Genomic DNA, 17,757 nt, shown 5'->3' on the forward strand with positions numbered 1-17,757 from the left:
ATCTTTTAAGACCCAAATGAAACTCATAGGCATTTTAAACAGTAAAAACAGAATAATTAAAGAGCATCTTTCATGTGCTCACCTAATTTCACATGTTGGTCTGAACATAACCGTTGAATGCATATCTGGGTGTTAAATGTGGAAACGTGTGCTTATATATGGAAGTGGGCTTCTTAGGCCAGATGAACTATATAAAGAAACTTTTGTGGCTTTTTTCCTAATCAGAATCACTTTCCCCAAAATGCACCGAATCTTAGGTTTTTATGTTTTGCATTTTTATGCATGTGTCCCTTCTTTTCTACACCCAAGGTAGAATATAAACAAAGAGATGTCATTTGGGACTGGGATTAGGTATAATCTTTAGGTGGTTTTTACAGTTATAGGGCAGTGTACCCCAGGGACTGTGAGCTCAAGAAACAATTTGGTGGCATTCTCATTTTCTGTGGAATACAACTAATCCAGAACAGCTTGACCTTGGAGCCCAGAGGACTCAACTTGATGAAGAGCTTAGTTGGAGCTGAAGTGGCAGAGACCAAATGAATCATATCAAGTGTGACCATTATGGGGCTGAAGATGATTCCTAATTAATCTTTGATCCTCCGAGGTATCACATTTCCCAAATCTATGTGTCCGTAAGGGAGCCAATGGAAATATGAAAGTGGCAATTTACCTAATCCTTGAGCGTCATGGCAGGCCATCTACTTAGGAAAGCTGTCATTTTCCATTCTACACAAAAACAATTGTCTACCATTTTCCTAACCAAAGTGAAATAATGAGGGCAAACTAAAAAATTTAAAAATCTCATTATGGTCACACAGAGCATACTTACTCTTTCAAGAGTTCCTCAGGATGTCCTATCTTAAGACGTGATTTCTCATATTTTGAAATCTTGAGAAAAGCTAACAAACAGACTTCAATTAAATGCATCCGGTAAACATTGTTTGGTGCCAGACCTTAAGTATTAATGGCATAAAGTACTTTATTGCTTTTCTGTTATCCTTATAGTCGAATGTTCTGTGAATCTGAAAACTCTACTCCTTCATTGTTCTTTTGAACAGGCATGTCCAGACATCCTCCAGCTCCTGAGATCCCTACCTTTTATCCTCTGTCTCCAGGTGGTGTTGGACAGATTACCCCACCTCTTGGCTGGTAAGATCCTTCCTGCAACCTTCAGTCAGGCATTTGAACACATGTTTTTCTTTCCATTCATGGAAATTAGCTTTATGAATGATAACACTTGCAGAGTTGAAGAAATTTCACATCAACAAGCAAGGTGCTAACTTTATTTCATTTCAATTTGAAAGATTGAAAAACATACAGACTTTGAAATGGATCGAATGCCTTTGCTAATATGTGTAGAAAATGACTATGTAGCATTTGCTTTGAAGCTTATAGGTTTATGGATTCAATTTGTGGCTTTGGGCACTTGCTATGCCTGTACAGAGCGCTCAGTGTGGTTTTTCTTGTCTAGTTTTTTATGAACAACTTATTTTTGAAACAAACTTAGACACATTGAACATCAGTCTTTGCTTATAAAATGAGCAGGTGAAGTAAATGACAAATAACTAGAAATTCAAAACTACAAAAGCATCGTCTGAATGTTGATAAAGTAAGCACCAGTTTGAGTTCAGACAAGTGAAAAACTGATGTTTGGACTTTCTTTTTTCAGAATGCAAACACTTTCTGTTTTCTTGTTTATGTCTAAAAAAATTCTTACTGCTGTTTTCAAAAATTTTTAAATTGTAAAGGTAAAGGAGAGGAAATATATTTTTGGAAGAAAGGCTTAGTGTAGCCTATTTTTATCATCTTACTATTAGCACACAGCTTCCCCCCACCCTTTCTTCATTTATCCTCTCCCCACTGCTCTCTCCACAGAAACACTGTGCCAGCTTTAGGAAATGGACCCTCTCCTTTCTTGATCTGGTCCTCTATCCCCAAGGCCCCCTATCCTTGCCCCAGTCTCCCTACCTCGACACCCTTATGTTCTCTTCTTCAGCAAGAAGGTGTCATCCTGCCATGGAAATTCCAGCTGTCTGTCTGTCTGTCTCTATTTAGCACTAAATCTCTCAGTCAATAACTGTTTAACTGATTATGCATACACCTTCAAACCTACATCAATTACTCTGTCTGAACTTACTACTTAGGGGCAATAATCCTGTGCTGAGTGGTAGCTGGAAATACAGATGGTGTAAATGAGAAATGTGAGATGTGGGAAAAAAACAAGAGAGATGGAATTCTCACAGTGGAGAGGGAATAATTCCAATTAATTGATCTTTTATTTCTTGACTGTAGCATGAGTATACGAAAGTGTAGGGGGAGTGTAATTGCTTTTAAAATATTTATTCATTTTTATATCAATTTCATTCCCTTCCCTCGTTCCTTCCCCGAAGTTCTCAAAACTCTGAAAGGAGTACTCCCCATTCTCACAGTTCTGTTACACTCCATAAACATTTGTTACATGCCTGTTTTGTTCAGAGCATCAGTGGGGCTGGGAGAGAGAAAGGGGTGAAGGGTAATTCATGGGCTGGTTTGTTTGTAAAGTCGAGGGTGGGAGCTCTTCAAGGTAAATGATGCTTTGATCAGGTGGAGGTTAAGAAGGGAAGCCATTGGATAACTGAAGAAATGCCGTGGTCTGTAATACCCCAACACAGTTCTTTTGAAGCCCTCCCTCTTCTCCCCTCATCAAACTCTTATTGCTGGTTGGTAACTCGTGTTTTGTCATTGATGGGTTCCTTTCTTCTGTGACCTCAGGCAAGGTCAGCCTGTATATCCCATCACGGGAGGATTCAGGCAACCCTACCCATCCTCACTGTCAGTCGACACTTCCATGTCCAGGTAGGTGGAGGCGGAAACTGGGCCCAGGACAAGTTGCTCTTCCTGCGCTTGCATTGTGTGCGCCTCTGCTTGCCTCTCGGTTGGCTAGGAGGGTGCATACCTCAGCCACGTGTCTGTCTGTGCAGTGTGCCTGGCTCCCACACTAGATGTCGCAGAGACTCCTGGGTAGGAGCCAAACGCTGCACCCCACCAGCACAGCCACACCCCTCAGGGAGATGGACTCGGCCACACCACACTGTGCGTCCCAAAGAATTTACTGCCTCCTGACTGAGGGATGTGAAATGTCCTGAAAGCAGACATTATAAGAAGAGCTTGTTTGATTCAAAATATTCTGGGAGTGGGGGAAGGGGGAAGGATAAAGACTGGTTTGGTCTGAGTTCTGTAATTTGCTTTCTTGGAGGAAAGTTGTAGCAGCTTAATGCGACAGTGTTTGAAAATGCCCAGGTAGTCTAGAGCCTTCCTGGACCAAGGCTGTCAGAAGAGAATGAATGGTGCTTATGAGCTGTCAGGCCATCCGGGGTGTGTGTCCTAGTGTGTGAATCAGGCCCTGTGTGGACATGTTAGTTCAAGCGAAGCTCTGTGAGATCTGCCATGCCACACTGCTCTGTGTAATGCTTCTGCTTCTGGAGAGGATGGCGTCTGTGCCCTGTGCTTGATGTACACACACACTTGTTGTGCACCATCTGTGTGTTCACTGTGGCTTGTCCAGGGGAGCTAGCCGTACTGGGCTGGAAGTCAGACTGTTGGGCTGCTAACTGGTCGTGAATCTTTACTTACATAGGTATGAACTTCGCAAGTTCTGGGGTGGATTTCAGCTTTTTAAAAAAATCATTATTCCAAGTTTGCTCAGCAACTTGGAAATCTAGCTTGTTGGGAGGGCATGAAATTAATACCTTTCTCCCCAAATATATTTTTACCCCTTTTAACATCGTAAGAACTCTGTGATGACAGGATTTTCTCCCATGCAAATAACCAGCATCATGTATCTTTGCAAACAATCCAAGTAGCTAGCAGAGCATCATTATTTAATCAAATATTTGTGTTTTTCCCATGCCTCCTTAATTTTTAAAAATTTGTTTCTGATCCAAGTGGAGTGCCTTCTTTCCCTCCCAGATGAAGGAATTAATTGTGCTGGATGTGATAAAAGATCTGAGAACATTGTTCTTGTTGAATTAAATGTTAACTTTAAAGTAGTTTGAAAAGCAAAAATTTCGACAGGATGTTCAAATTTATCCAAAGCGTTTATTGAAAGTACTCTCTTTTATTTTTCTTGCATGGCAGTTACCCTCCTTTGGCTTGTGTGGTGGTGGATATTTAAAAAAAAAAAAATTTTTTTTTATGCTCTTTAGCATACTAGGGAGAAAAGCCTTTAGCATGTGTAGTTTTTACCTGGTGCAGAACTGTATCCTCCCCCTTGATTTTATTATCAATTTTCCATAAGGCTAGATCTCTCAAACATTACTTTCTGTGTAAAAGATTGTTTTCAATGATGTTGATGGCAACTTTATTAAATTGGGGGCTTTAAAAAAACAAAACAAAAACAAAAACCCTTCCAGTCCTTTGTTTTCTCATTGTCTCCTACTATCAATAAAGAAGCCAACAATAGGAGAAGATTTATTTAATGTGGTGGTTTGCTTAGGAATGTACGCAGAGATATTTTAATGTGGTGTCTTTAGCTATTATTTAAAAATCATTTAAAAAGCTAAATCCTAATAAAGTGTTATATTTCCAGCAATTACACTAAACTGGAATCCTTCTTTAAAAACTGCTTTGCAAGAAAAGTCACTCTTTTTTTTTTTTTTTTTTTTTTTTTTTTAAATTCTAGGACCTAGAGCCCTCCCAGGAAAAATGTCAGATTCTATTAGTTTGAAAAAACAAAACAACAACAACAACAACAAAACCTGTTATATGAGGAATAAGTATAAATATTTTCCACCTGAATACAGAAAGAAATTAATTATTGGCCCACTCTAATTGGTAGTTAATACTCCTGTGTATAAAGATGTGTTTTCACTCTCAGTCATTAGCAGTTAGTAGAATGTTTCAGGGTTCTGCCTCCTTTTGCTACAACAGCCACTAGTACATATGCTTTCTTTCCTTTCCTTCTTTTAGGTTTTCCCATCATATGATTCCTGGTCCTCCTGGTCCCCACACAACTGGCATCCCTCATCCAGCTATCGTAACGCCTCAGGTCAAACAGGAACATCCCCACACTGACAGTGACCTAATGCACGTGTGAGTACACATCTGATTTCACCTATGAATGCCTTAAGATACTGTGAGGATTTAAACACAATTTCTTCCTGCTACCGTTGAATATCTCCCCCTCTCTTTTAGTATGAAAATCAGTGTAGCTCTGCCTTGAAACTTCTGCCCCTGAGGAGTTTAGGCAGCTTGATTCTCACTGTGCTGATTTTAAGATTGGAAAGGAGCACAGACCCCAGAAGATCAAGGGAATCTCACCAAAACAGAGTAATCTTCAGAGTGTGGGCATTGAATAATCTTGAGCTGCTAAAGCTACTGCCAGGTTTTAAATTGGGTTCTGATTGTTGGGGAGCACCTGATGGTACCAGAGGGAAGTAGACCGGAAAGTTCCATGTATTTCCTTCTGGACACGCACTTCACCCTGCTTGAGGCTTCGAAAGCACAGAATTCGAGGGAAAGGGACAACCAAGCCTAGGATCCCCCAGTCGGGCCAGGGTTTGTCCCAGGCTGTTAGAGCAAGACTAAATTCCCTGAAGAGATTAGTGAATGAGTTTCTTAATCTAGGATTTGTAGACTAGGATAGGAGGTTGGGGTGGCAGGGTGCATATGATAGTCCATAAAACCCCTGCACATGTAGGCAAAGCCAACACGCATTTGTTTGGGGAGTGAGTCTAGAGTTTCATTAGCTTCTCAAAGGGGCCCTTGACCCAAAAAAGTTAAGAACCTCAATTCTGAAAGAGGAATAACTACCCATACTATGTGTTCAGCTTTTCCTGAGATAACCAAGGAGCTCAGCCTCAGGGTCCTAGATGGAGCATCTTCACAAACCCTTTTACATTTTGTGTCAAACACTTCCATAACTATAGGTAAACTTTCTCAAACCAAAGGATCCTTACTCCCAATGAGTTGTTCTTCTAAGTGAATGCTGTTCTGACAACCCTTCTAGAGGGTTATCCCTGGCCTGACTTTGGTGACATGAACAGGTGCTCTGCTTCTCTCCTCCCATCTCTTCCTTCCTCTGTCCCTCCCCGCCCCCTGCCCCCACACCATCCCAACCACCTTTTAGGAAGCCTCAGCATGAACAGAGAAAGGAACAGGAGCCAAAAAGACCTCACATTAAGAAGCCTCTGAACGCTTTTATGTTATACATGAAAGAAATGAGAGCGAATGTTGTAGCTGAGTGTACTCTAAAAGAAAGTGCAGCTATCAACCAGATTCTGGGCAGAAGGGTAAGTAGTCTGGGGGTGAGCGGATATGTAAATTTTTATGGTGACCTTGGAACTGTTTCCTTAAAGGTAGTCATAGAATGTATTTATATAATCACCAGCCACTTTGGGAAGTAACAGAACAAGATAGGCTAATGATCTTTAGGAGAATTAAATGATAGAGTGCATTGTAAGCAACTTAGATTGTACCTAGCACATAGAAAACCTCCTGTAAATGTTAACCATTCCCCCTGTTATCATTTATTGGGTGTCTTTCATGTACCAGGTACTCTGGTAGGCATTAGATAATAATTGGATAAAATAGATATGGTCTTTGTCTTCATGAAGCTTAAAGGTTTTTGACAGGATGCAGATATTAGATAATTACCCAGTGGTTAATTAAAATTGTGATAAATACTGTGAATGTAAAGAGTAAGACTATGAGAAAGAGTAACAGGGAGCTAGGGAAGGGCCCCTCTAAGAAAATAGTATTCAAACTGAGACCTGAATGAGGAGTAGAAGTTAATTAACCAAGTGATTAGTGGGGAGAGATGGACGGACCCTCCCCAGGTGCGGTGACAGGTGTGTGAACAACCGTCCGAAGCAAGAAAGCACTTAGCCCACATAGGGAGCTATAGAAAGGCCATGTAGTACCAGCCAAGCTTCTGGAAGAACCCTGGCAAATGCAAGTGGCCACTCCTTCCAAGACAGAAGTGGATCTGTTCTACTCAGAAGCTTTTAACTGGAAGAATTTATATGGACCAGAGAAATCTTTATTCTAGAAAAATTGCTCTCTGGTTCTTAAAGTGAATATGTGCATGATTTCTGGATTGTCCCTTTTCTTTTCGTTCCTTCTTTTACCCATGCCAAGATATCTTTCAGATCACCTGTAAACCAGGAAGTAGGCTACAACTAGGACGGACACTTTCTTTCTCCATCCACCGGGCCCATAGGCTAGTAAATCTTTCCAGGTGTTTTTCTCAGGGTTGAAATGGTTTTAAAACGTTAGGTATCTGACGAATGGTGGGAAAATTATAATTTTAGAAATGCTTCATTTTAATTTGTTGATGCTCTTCATATATGTGTGATAGCTACTTAAATCACGACCTCGTGTATTTGTTTTTTGCAGCCTCTCAAGGAATTCATGATTTGTAAATGAACTTTTAGGCAAAGAAGGTCTGACAACCTTTGTGAAACTTAGAGGATGGTGTTTTAGCTGTTGTTGTGGATAAATTTTACCATGTTTGATACAAACCTAATAAGCTTCAACATTTGTAACGTAAGACATTCAGGAGGTTTCCAGGCCATGTGAACAGATGGAGGGAAGCCAGCTTACTTGCATTATTGATTCCTGTTGGATAGAATAAAAATGCAGTTATTTCCAATCTGCAGGACACCCGGGTTTCAGGGGGTAGGGTGTGGTGGCAGATTATAGCTCTCTTGGTGCCCTGTGTATAATACTGTCCCTCCCTGTGGATTCTTAAACACTTAATAACAATAATTACAATGATTTCCCAAGCCAGAGCATAGCAGATAAATGATTCCCATCATCTTTGAGGAACCTCACCTTAAAAGCTTAAAGGCTGATGACCATTCCCCTGACCCTTTAAAAGAAGAAACCGGAGGGAAAGAAGAGTTGATGTGCTTCTTTCAGTTTGAATAAAACTCTGAGCTTTTTTTCTTTTTTGAGTTAAAGGTCCCCTGGCCCTCCAGTGGGAATTATTTTCCTGCTCAAGAGAGCAAGTAAGGATATTATACGGAGGTTTGCTTCCTATTTTTAATGCACGTTTCCAACAATTGCTACTTTCTCAGCTCCCTTAACGATCCCCAGATCAGAGCGTGTGTCCTAAAGGATGGTTCTCATTTGGGGTCTCTCTCTGTCTTTGATTTGGACACCTGTTTCTATTTATACGTCTCTGAGATCTTTGATTAAGATCAGGTTTTCTGTCCTCTCATCACTTCCCTCTGGCAGGGTAGTCCTTGCTGTTTCTTTAAAGTTCCTGGCTTTAAAATCATGTGTTTTACACTGAGATAATTAGAATTCTTAAAAGTGGAACTTAAATCCATCCTAGAACATTTTATCGTTTGATTCTTATTCATCATCAACATATCTCAAAAAAGAAATGTTCAGTCATTTGAATTAAGGTTTTCTTTTTCATGTTATAAATAATAATAGTACAAATCTTAATTTAAAATAAGCCTTTTCAGACCTTCCAGGGTGTTAAAGGAAGTCCATTTATTGCAGATTTATTGTCAGAATTTTTTTTTATGTTGGAACTATAAACTTTTTTTTCCAAGTTAAATGAGTATTTTCCCAACAACATCTCGAGAATGAAATTTGGTTTTTTAAAAGATTAACTCAGATTTTCAGTAAGCAAGACATAGAAAAGTATTTTTATAGCTCATTGTGTTGCAGAAATTCCTATAAAGAAAGACTATCTTTCTAGTTTGTACTAGATTTTTTTGTTTTCGTTTACATTAATAAAGCCTTAACATCATTGCTTTACCTACCATTTTACTCTGGTAAATGGTCTTTTATATGTGGGTAGATTTTATGCATTAGAAATATCAGGGAACTAAAAGCAATTGGAAATTCAAGTATATAGTTTGTGGCCTGCTTTTTCTCCTTGCATTTTGCTCAGTTTTGTCACCCTGTGTCCTGTTTTAGCTGAAAAATAACTGGTTGGTTTGGTGGAAGACCTAACCTCCATACGTATTTTGAGAGAGAAGTTTTATAAAACTTATTCCAGGTTTTCTCAGCAAGTTATAAAGCTGCCATAAACTATGTGAAATTATACTGATATATATTACATTGGTATAAGAGCACTCTGACTTGTCAAATGAATAAACACATTTATAAAAAGTATGCTTTTACTTTTTTTTTCCCCCCTTTTTGTCTCCCTGTTTGTTCCTTTTTGGTTAACATTTTGGTTAACATTTTGCCAATCATATTTAGCACCAGAACTGTGTAGATATTGATGGTTAGTCTTTTCTCAGAAACAAACAGTCAAGGCTGATCTTTTCCACTGTGTCCAGTTTGGTTTCCCTTCCTGTGTAAGTCTCTAGCACTGGGTCAGTGTTCCAGACTTAGGAAAAGCCAGCAGTTGGTAGAAGCCTGGTTCAAACTCACACTATTGCCCCAGACATGCCTCCTTCTTCGGCTTGATTTTGCTAATTGTGCTTACTCTGCTGGTACAAAGAACTGTGTCTCACGTAGCTTTTTTCAGGTTTTTTTTTTTTTCTTGCCGCCTCCCCAGTGCCTGTCCCACCCCACCCCCCCCCATCATTTTTTAAAAGAAAAACATACTACCTGATTTGCCTTCAAGCTGGACCAAGTCCTGCTGTGAGTCATGCTTCTTAGCTACTTGATACTCGGCACCTCTAAAGCAATTAAAAAATAAGCCGTCTGGCCTATCCAACGCAGAGGCCCAGGCACAGAGGCACTGGTTCCAGAGGAGCCAGGATCCCCTGTCCTGCCCCTGGGCACTGCCTGTGCCGGAGGCTGGAGTGGGAGGTGGGTGGGATGTGGCAGAAGGTGCTTGAAGGGTTCTTGAGATTGGGTTCCTGGTCTTTTAAGAAATGGGAGCAGCGGGTGTTTGTTCCTTGAGCAATGCTGCCTAGCCTTATCGCAGGAGCCGGGTCCAAACTGAGGAGGACTTAGTCTCTTCCAGGAGAACTGTCTCTCTCATCGCCTCTCTCCCTCACTCCTCCATTCTTTCCCCAGTTTAGCCACACCTTTCTTTTCTCTTACTTACTTTTTAAAACTATGACAGGGAAATTAAAATCAATAGGCAGGGCAGCCATGAATGAGAACGAATCTCCTACCACCCTAGAGCTGGGGGTGAGCAGGAGTGAGGAGGCGGGAGCTAACCCAGAGCGTGGACGTGTGTGGTGTGGGTCAGGTCTGTTCTCCCGTGCCTCCGTGCCATCCCCTCTGGCCAGTTGGTCCCTCCAGTGCCCAGCCGTTCCTCCCAGAAGGCTCACTGGTAAATCCTGGCATTGAAGAAGTGGGGAAAATACTTGAAAACTGCCTGCCAGGGGACCTGGAGCAAGTTGTGTGCAAACATAAGCCACTTAAATTCCCAAACAGATGCCTTGCCTACATAAGCTGTTTTGCTGTGATACATAATTATGGCAATTATTAAAACAGACATGGAAAGTTTGCAGGGTATCAGCCCTTACGTTCTTTAAATTAGATACTACAGGGTCAGATTCTAGATGGCAGAATAACCCTGGACAACGCTCCTTGCTTCCCATCAGAAGGAAGCTAAAACCATAGCCGTAAGGAGTACACGTGCAGTTGTACGGGGTTGTCCGTGTGCTCCCTCTAGACAGTGGGGTTTCTACAAGTATGAGGAGAGGGTGAGGGGAATCAGACAGACTGCCTTGAGGTCTTGCTTTGTAGACTGGATCATAGGATGAAGGTTTCAGACTCTTCATATGACAGAGTGGGAAGTGTCCGTGTGAGGTGATGATGCGTCTGGGTGGAAAAGACATCTGGAACTTATCACATTTTGCATAAATACATGGTACTCAGTCTCAAATATCAGAATATGGTACAAACTATGAGAAAGGGCTGAGTTGGGTGTTGAGGTCACCAGTGAAAGTTCTCTCCAATTTATATTGGAAAAGGGAAAGGGTGAGTGACAGATCATTTTACTTCGGATTCTTTAATTGCCTTTGATGTGTTTCATGTGATACTGGAGAACAGGACAGAGAGAGCAAAGTTTGAGTTTCACTCTCGCCACCAGACTCCCAAGTGGATTTCTGCCGCTCTTGCTCTTCTGCCACTTAAAAATAAATCAGAGTCTAAGTGCTTATTATCTTCATTCTTGAATGTTTGAAACATGAAATATATAATATTGTTGCTATTTTACTCTCATTTAATTTTTTTCCCCCTTCTTCTTTTTGTTTTAGTGGCATGCCCTCTCCCGTGAAGAACAGGCTAAATATTATGAATTAGCACGGAAGGAAAGACAGCTACATATGCAGCTCTATCCAGGCTGGTCTGCAAGAGACAATTATGTAAGCTCCTTCTTCATCCTACCAACAGCTCTCTCCTCTCACCCATTCTTTCTTTCGGCCACTTTTGTGAGGGAAATGTGTTTCAGACTACAGTAGCCCCCCCATCGCCCCTTACCCACAGGGATACGTTTCAAGACTCCCAGTGGATGCCCGAAACCACGGATAGTACTGAACCCTGTAGATACATTTTTTTCTGTGCATACACACCTATGATACCATTTGTAAATTAGGCACAGTGAGCGATTAGCAATAAATCTTCTTGTACCGCACTCACCCTCCTTGTGATGATGTGAGATGACAACATGCCTGTGTGATGGGATGAAGCGAGGTGACTTAGGCTGTGATGTTGTGTTGGGCTACTGTTGACCCTCTGACGCTATGTCTGGAGGAAGACCTTCTGCTTCCAGACCCTGGTTGACTGGGGCCACTGAAACCATGCAAAGCAAAATTACAGGCAGGCAGGGACTACTGTATATGTATTGCTGGTACTATTTCCTATTTTTGGAAGTTAGTGAACTTTATAATAAAGATTTCCTGGATATATTTGCAAGCTTTGAGCGATCATGATTTTTTTTCTTTGGTTATATAGTACATTTTTTTAGGTAAAACTTTAATCCAAAAAAGCCTTCCCATTAAATGTTGAAAAAGATTTTTTTAAAAAGCCCATAATCTCCTCGTGTAAAGGCAACATTAGTAATGACTAGTTACGGTATCTTCCAGGTATTTTTTCTGCGTATATGTTTTTTTTTTTACTTGGATATAAGTACGTGTGGGTATAACATACACTTTTGTGTCATGCTTGCTCTTATATATAATAAGCATTTTTCTGTTATGGCATAGTGTTTCTACATATTGATTTTAATGGCTATATGGTATTTTGAGTGAATATCACAATTAACGATTTTTTCCTGTTTTTTAGACATTTAGGTTGCTTTTTTTTTTTTTTTTTTTTGGTGATTGGAAATAATCCTACAATGAAGGTATCCATGCGTAACAGTTTTTTTTCTGTGTTTAGGGCTGCTATTTCTGTAGGATAGATTCACAGTAGTGCAATTGTTGAGTTAATATATTTTAAAGGCTCTTTGACACTGTCAAATTTCTTTTCAGAAGGATATTATTTTACAGTTCTTAAAAAGAATATATTCAAGTGACTGTTTTGCCACAGGCTAATCAAAACTGGATTAAAAAAAATTTTGGCGGGGAGGTGCGCCTGGGTGGCTCAGTCCGTAAGTGTCTGACTTCAGCTCAGGTCATGATCTCACGGTTCACAGGTTCAAGCCCTGCGTTGGTGTCTGTGCTGACAGCTCAGAGCCTGGAGTCTGCTTCAGGTTCTGTGTCTCCCTCTCTCTCTGCCCCTCCCTTGCTCATGCTCACGCTCTCTCTTTCTCTCTTGCTGTCTCAAAAATAAAATTAAAAAAATTTTTTGTTTCACTTTAACATACCTTGATATCTATTATGTATTTTATTCAGATGGAATAGGTATTATATTTTTTTAAGTTATACTAATTGGCCAAAAATACCCCATTTATAGGGCCTTACTTTATTTTATTACTTTAGAATTTGAACAATTTACTAACGTGGTCTTGATATAGCAAAGACTATTACTGAGAAAGTGTATTATAAATTATATATTTCAGTTTTATATTTTATGGAAGGGAACAGTTTTGATTATTTAAGCTCCTAATTTAAAATTTTATAGATCACTTTCGTGCTCCATGTGAGCCTGGCATTAGAAAAGCCAGCCAGGGGGCGCCTGGGTGGCTCAGTCGGTTAAGCCTCTGACTTTGGTTCAGGTCATGATCTCATCATTCATGAGTTTGAGCCCCATATTGGGCTCTGTGCTGACAGCTCAGAGCCTGGAGCCTGCTTCGGATTCTGTGTCTCCCTTTCTCTCTGTCTCTGTCCCTCCCCGGCTTGTGCTCTATCCTCTCTCTCAAAAATAAACAAACATTAAAAAAAAAAAAAAAAAAAGAAAAGCCAGCTAGGACAGTTTTAATATTCGGTCTAGGAATTGTCCCTTCTAAAAAGAGTGAAGGTGAAGCCGTTAATCGATATCTAATTTAACGTGTGACCCTTGGGGGCGATGGTCCTGTTGGCTGCATGTCTGAGGTCATACGTCCCATAAAATGGGACACCAAGACTTAGGGAACACATTTATTTCCTGCAACGTGCTCTGAAAAAAGTCACTGCTGGTGGGGATGTGGAGCTTGAACGGTGGCTGCGACCATGACGAAGAAAGGAGGGGCCATGCTCTTTGTTACTTGGAAGCAGCAGCTCATCGGACCCTCATGAGCTGCCGTCTGGTCGTTGTACTAACTGCCATGTGCCTATTGTCCAGAACTGTCTTAAGTGTCTTCTGTGATGTTTTCTAGTCCTCATAATAATTCGGGGGGATAAACAGTGTTATTGCACTTCATAGATGAGGGAAATCGAGGGGTCAGACAGGTTAAGTCATTGGTCCAGGGCCAGGTAGTGGCTAAGCTGCTGGTTATTACCCGGCCCTCCCAGACTGTCCGAATCTGTGCAGTTTGCCTTCTGTGCAGCAGACTGGCACGGTCTTTCCGGGGCCTTAAGAAGACTGCTTTAGGGCAAGAGTTCTCTCCCCTGAACCATGTTTCTGTTTTCTGGGCAGTAATTAGCATCTTTCTGGACAGATGTGACCCACGGAGGAGCTGTGCTGTGGATTTGTATACATTTAGCACTGCTTGTTGAATGTCTTTGAGTGAAGTTTCTGTTTCTGACCCTTAGGTAAAGGATAAAGCTTTAAAAAGAGATGAACACAAACATACTCTGTCCCTCTCGCTCTCTCTCCTTTTGTCCATATGGAGAGATAAGAAGAAAGTAGTGTTGAAGAAATCCAGTATAATGTGAATTTACCTTTAAAGATTTTCTCCTGCAGAATTTTTAAAGGAAATTGTTTCACATAACTTGATTGTGGGATCCCCCGGAATGAAGGGAAAACCCAGCTTTGTTACATCATTTTTTATAACGATAAAAATAAGCCTATTAATTACTAAGGCAAACAGAAGTCAATCAAATGATAGCACTTTAGCTAATTATTCTTAAAATAACAACATAGAAATGGAGTCTAAACAAGATACATGTCTTGTATCGTAGCAGTTACAACGTGTCAGAATGCCATCCTTATCCTTACTGAGATCACATTAAATATTATGTCTCAACTATTTAATATTAAAATGCTCTATTCTACAGCATCATAGATTTTATAACTGAAGTCTTCATAAATCAGCAGTGCACATATTTTCTTAGGTGAGCTCAGTCAGATATTTGTATTATTAGAGCTTTTAAATTTAACGCTTCATAATCCCAGTATTAACTATAATTAAATATTTTAATGAAAAATATTTTTATATTTACCGCACACAAATGAGGTTTTTTGTGTAAGTTGACACGAGTACATCCAAACTACTCCGGTCTTTTTGTCTACCATAAAATGTTGGTTCTCTCATAACACTGGTTTATACCTAGACTACAGTAGAGGCTATTTCACAAAGCATTGGCAGTTCTCCACCTCAGGCCACAGTCACACATGCTGGACATACACAGGGCTGCAGAGGAGGCTGACATACTCAGGTTGTGATCTGGAGCCAGGGGCCGTCTGGAGGGGGGCTCAGGGACACAGCCAGTTATGGCATTGGGAGGAGGTGAGGTCTGCCGGAGGGGGGAGGGGAGGGGCGGATGGGATAGGGAGGTGGGGTGGAGCCGAGAAGCTTCCTGCAAGAGCTGGCACTTGAGATGATGTTAAAGGGCAAATGGGAGCTAGGAGGAGAAAGGGAGGAGGAAGTTCCTGACACATGAAGCAACGTCATAGCATCTTCTGAAAACCACAGTAACGCCGTTTGAAATGAAGACCGGGGAAGCCCGTGAGAAGCATACTCTCCCTCTGTCTGCTCCCCTTCTCCCAGAGTACTTTAATAATAATGTTAACGAGAACTCCATTATTTCCGATATGCCATTTTCCAGGGTCGCTAATATCTGCTCTTTGTGAGGACAGTGTGAGTCAGCCTTACTAAGCTCTAAAGCCTCAGTGGTCAAGGTCATGTGACACAAAGAAAAATTATCCTGAGATGCATAAAAATATAGACACATAGTATGTTCAGTGTAATCTTAGAGTTTTACGTTTTGTTCCTTGTTCATGTGATTATTACAGCAGCCATAAGATAGAGATATTGGATGAGATATGTGTTCTGTTAAAGTTATTTGAAAGTACTATCCTAATCCGGGTTGGCCATTTACTGTTCACATAAATCAAACAGATACTGTGTCTCTGCCCTACCTATTACAATGATGTTTTAGGGAAAATCATGAAGAAAAACAAGAGTAGACCAGTATAAATGGAACTTAAAATTGTAAATCTGTGAAGGTGATTTTGCAAATGTATTTAAGATTGCACGTTTTCGTGTCTGTTTTAGGAAACAAGGTCCTTGATTGCCAGAAATTCAGCCTTTGAAATTACCTTCCATTTTCTCAGGTTCTATCTTACCTTGCTGCCGCTATCCTTGATCATGTCATGCCTGTGCCGTGGGGATAAGAGGTCCTCAGCTGATGTCATGTACTTTTAATTACATGGTAGAATTCACCGGAAGGAAGATTGATCATGAACACTGCCGGAAGTGGGTTCCCAGTGTGGTGGTCAGTGATAGGCTGCCTCCTTAAGTGGGCTTTCTTTGAACGGGTATCTGGTGCCACGGCCGTAGGACCTCCTCAGCCTGGCGTGGCTTTGGGAAACCACTTCCACTGTCAGTACTGATACTCAATAAGAAGCTGTAGGGACAAAGGTCACAAAGAGGTGACAATTTGTTTTCTCTCGTTCTCTCGGTCTGTGTGTCTAGGTGTAGATGGGAAAGGGAGAGAATGAGGCACCCTTCTTGGTTGACTTCTTGCCTTTTGTACATTTGTATCCCGTTCGTCCATGTGTTCATAGTCCAGTGTGTAACATGACCATGTGCCTGGCTTCTTCCAGGGTAAGAAAAAGAAGAGGAAGAGAGAGAAACTCCAGGAGTCGACATCAGGTAGGCACCATGTGACTTTCTAGTCAATTCTCTGCTTCTGACAAATACCTTTGAAAGTAGTCGGCATCTTCGACACACTGCTTTTGTTCTGCAACTGTAACCTCTGATGTTTTAAACTCTGCTTTCCTTCCTGAAATGCTTTAAAGATGTTTAAAAAACCTTTCTTTTCAATGTGAGTGCGTGAAGGTACGTCTACACATTCCTTCCCCAAACCCTGTCACCTGGAATCCTGTTGGTGTTTTGTCTTGTTTTCGCTTTTATTGTCTATACCCTCCGTAGCACTTCTGCTGTGTTTCCATTTGCACAACTCCTTACAATAACAGTTTTTTATCCTGATTTTATCATATGCTACCTTTTCTGTGGTTTGGGTTTTCTGAAAGTAGAAAACATGATGACAGCAGGGTTTATCTTTCCCGGACATTCATTCAAGGCATCAGTGAGTGAGGTCCTATTTATTTCCCCTTTTTCTTTCATTAAAAGTAAGGCCACTACTTGTACTGCACAAATAAAAATGGCTGGTATAAGAACCATAGAAAGTAAAGCAAACGAGCCCACATGATGTTGTAGCTACTACGTATTTGGAATGTACAAAAACCTCTTCAGTAAAAATTTGTTAAAGACACAATTTTCTGCAGGTACAGGTCCCAGAATGACAGCTGCCTACATCTGAAACATGGTAAGAACGACTCTCTGGTCCTACTGCTGACGTTAGTTATAAACAGAGGCACTTGCTTGTGAATCTCCTTGCTCATACTGATGCATTCAACTCTGCTCCTTTAAAGAGGAAACCCCACCAAAATCAAATTAGCGCTTAAAAAAAATCTGATGGTTTTTATACCGGCTATGTTTTTGCAATATGGTATGCATTTCTCTCTTTCTTCCTTCCCCTTCTGCCCCTCTAATCTTTCTTCCCCTTCCCCTAACTCTTCACCATTCCGCACTGACCACCAGTGGCGAATCTGCCTGCTCTAAGAAACAAACCACAGAACCAGCAAGCAAAACGCCCTCTTACTCTGAAAAGCCCTGGGTGGCACGTGAGGCACCCAGACCCGTTCTGGCACAGGACCTGGAAGGTTTTGCTCCATAGAGACTTCTCAGTTGAGATGATATACAGATACTTAAAAGTAATATATCTGTTTTTAGTGAGAAGGAGGGACTTTATGTATTTTTTTTTTTTTCCCTGTTATTTAAAAATCTGGGTGGGGACTCAATTAACTCTATTCTGCTATCAGGCTCTTTTCTCTGTTGGTAACCATTGCTAGATCCTGGTCAAGTATTTATAGGTAATGTTTAGTTGTCGATTTGTTTTTGTTTTTGTCTTTTTACTGTAGTGACCATATTTTTGATCGATTGAGCCACCAGCCCTGGTGGGAACCTGGCTTTGTAAACTGACCTTAACATTTAGCTGACCTCTGAATTCATAGCACATTGACCTCTTTCCCAGTGGCAGCTCT

At 40.9% G+C, this 17,757-nt stretch overlaps 1 protein-coding gene across 6 annotated transcripts in view; it reads left to right on the plus strand.

The window, feature by feature from the left end:
- The window catches only part of LEF1 (lymphoid enhancer binding factor 1), a 121,640-nt gene that overhangs the window by 90,425 nt on the left and 13,458 nt on the right, over window positions 1-17,757 (plus strand). For 2 of the 6 annotated variants that reach the window (XM_045470897.1, XM_045470932.1), the window contains exons 5-11: window positions 1,059-1,149; window positions 2,752-2,835; window positions 4,948-5,070; window positions 6,107-6,269; window positions 11,163-11,270; window positions 16,255-16,303; window positions 16,939-16,979. In XM_045470897.1, coding sequence (XP_045326853.1) covers window positions 1,059-1,149; window positions 2,752-2,835; window positions 4,948-5,070; window positions 6,107-6,269; window positions 11,163-11,270; window positions 16,255-16,303; window positions 16,939-16,973 — 653 coding nt within the window. In that variant the 3' untranslated portion in view covers window positions 16,974-16,979. The remainder of the gene's footprint in view (window positions 1-1,058; window positions 1,150-2,751; window positions 2,836-4,947; window positions 5,071-6,106; window positions 6,270-11,162; window positions 11,271-16,254; window positions 16,304-16,938; window positions 16,980-17,757) is intronic. The other 4 variants (XM_045470893.1, XM_045470926.1, XM_045470917.1 and 1 more) reach the window with 3 other exon arrangements.

Source organism: Leopardus geoffroyi, chromosome B1 (assembly GCF_018350155.1).
Source record: "Leopardus geoffroyi isolate Oge1 chromosome B1, O.geoffroyi_Oge1_pat1.0, whole genome shotgun sequence".
NCBI lineage: Eukaryota > Metazoa > Chordata > Mammalia > Carnivora > Felidae > Leopardus > Leopardus geoffroyi.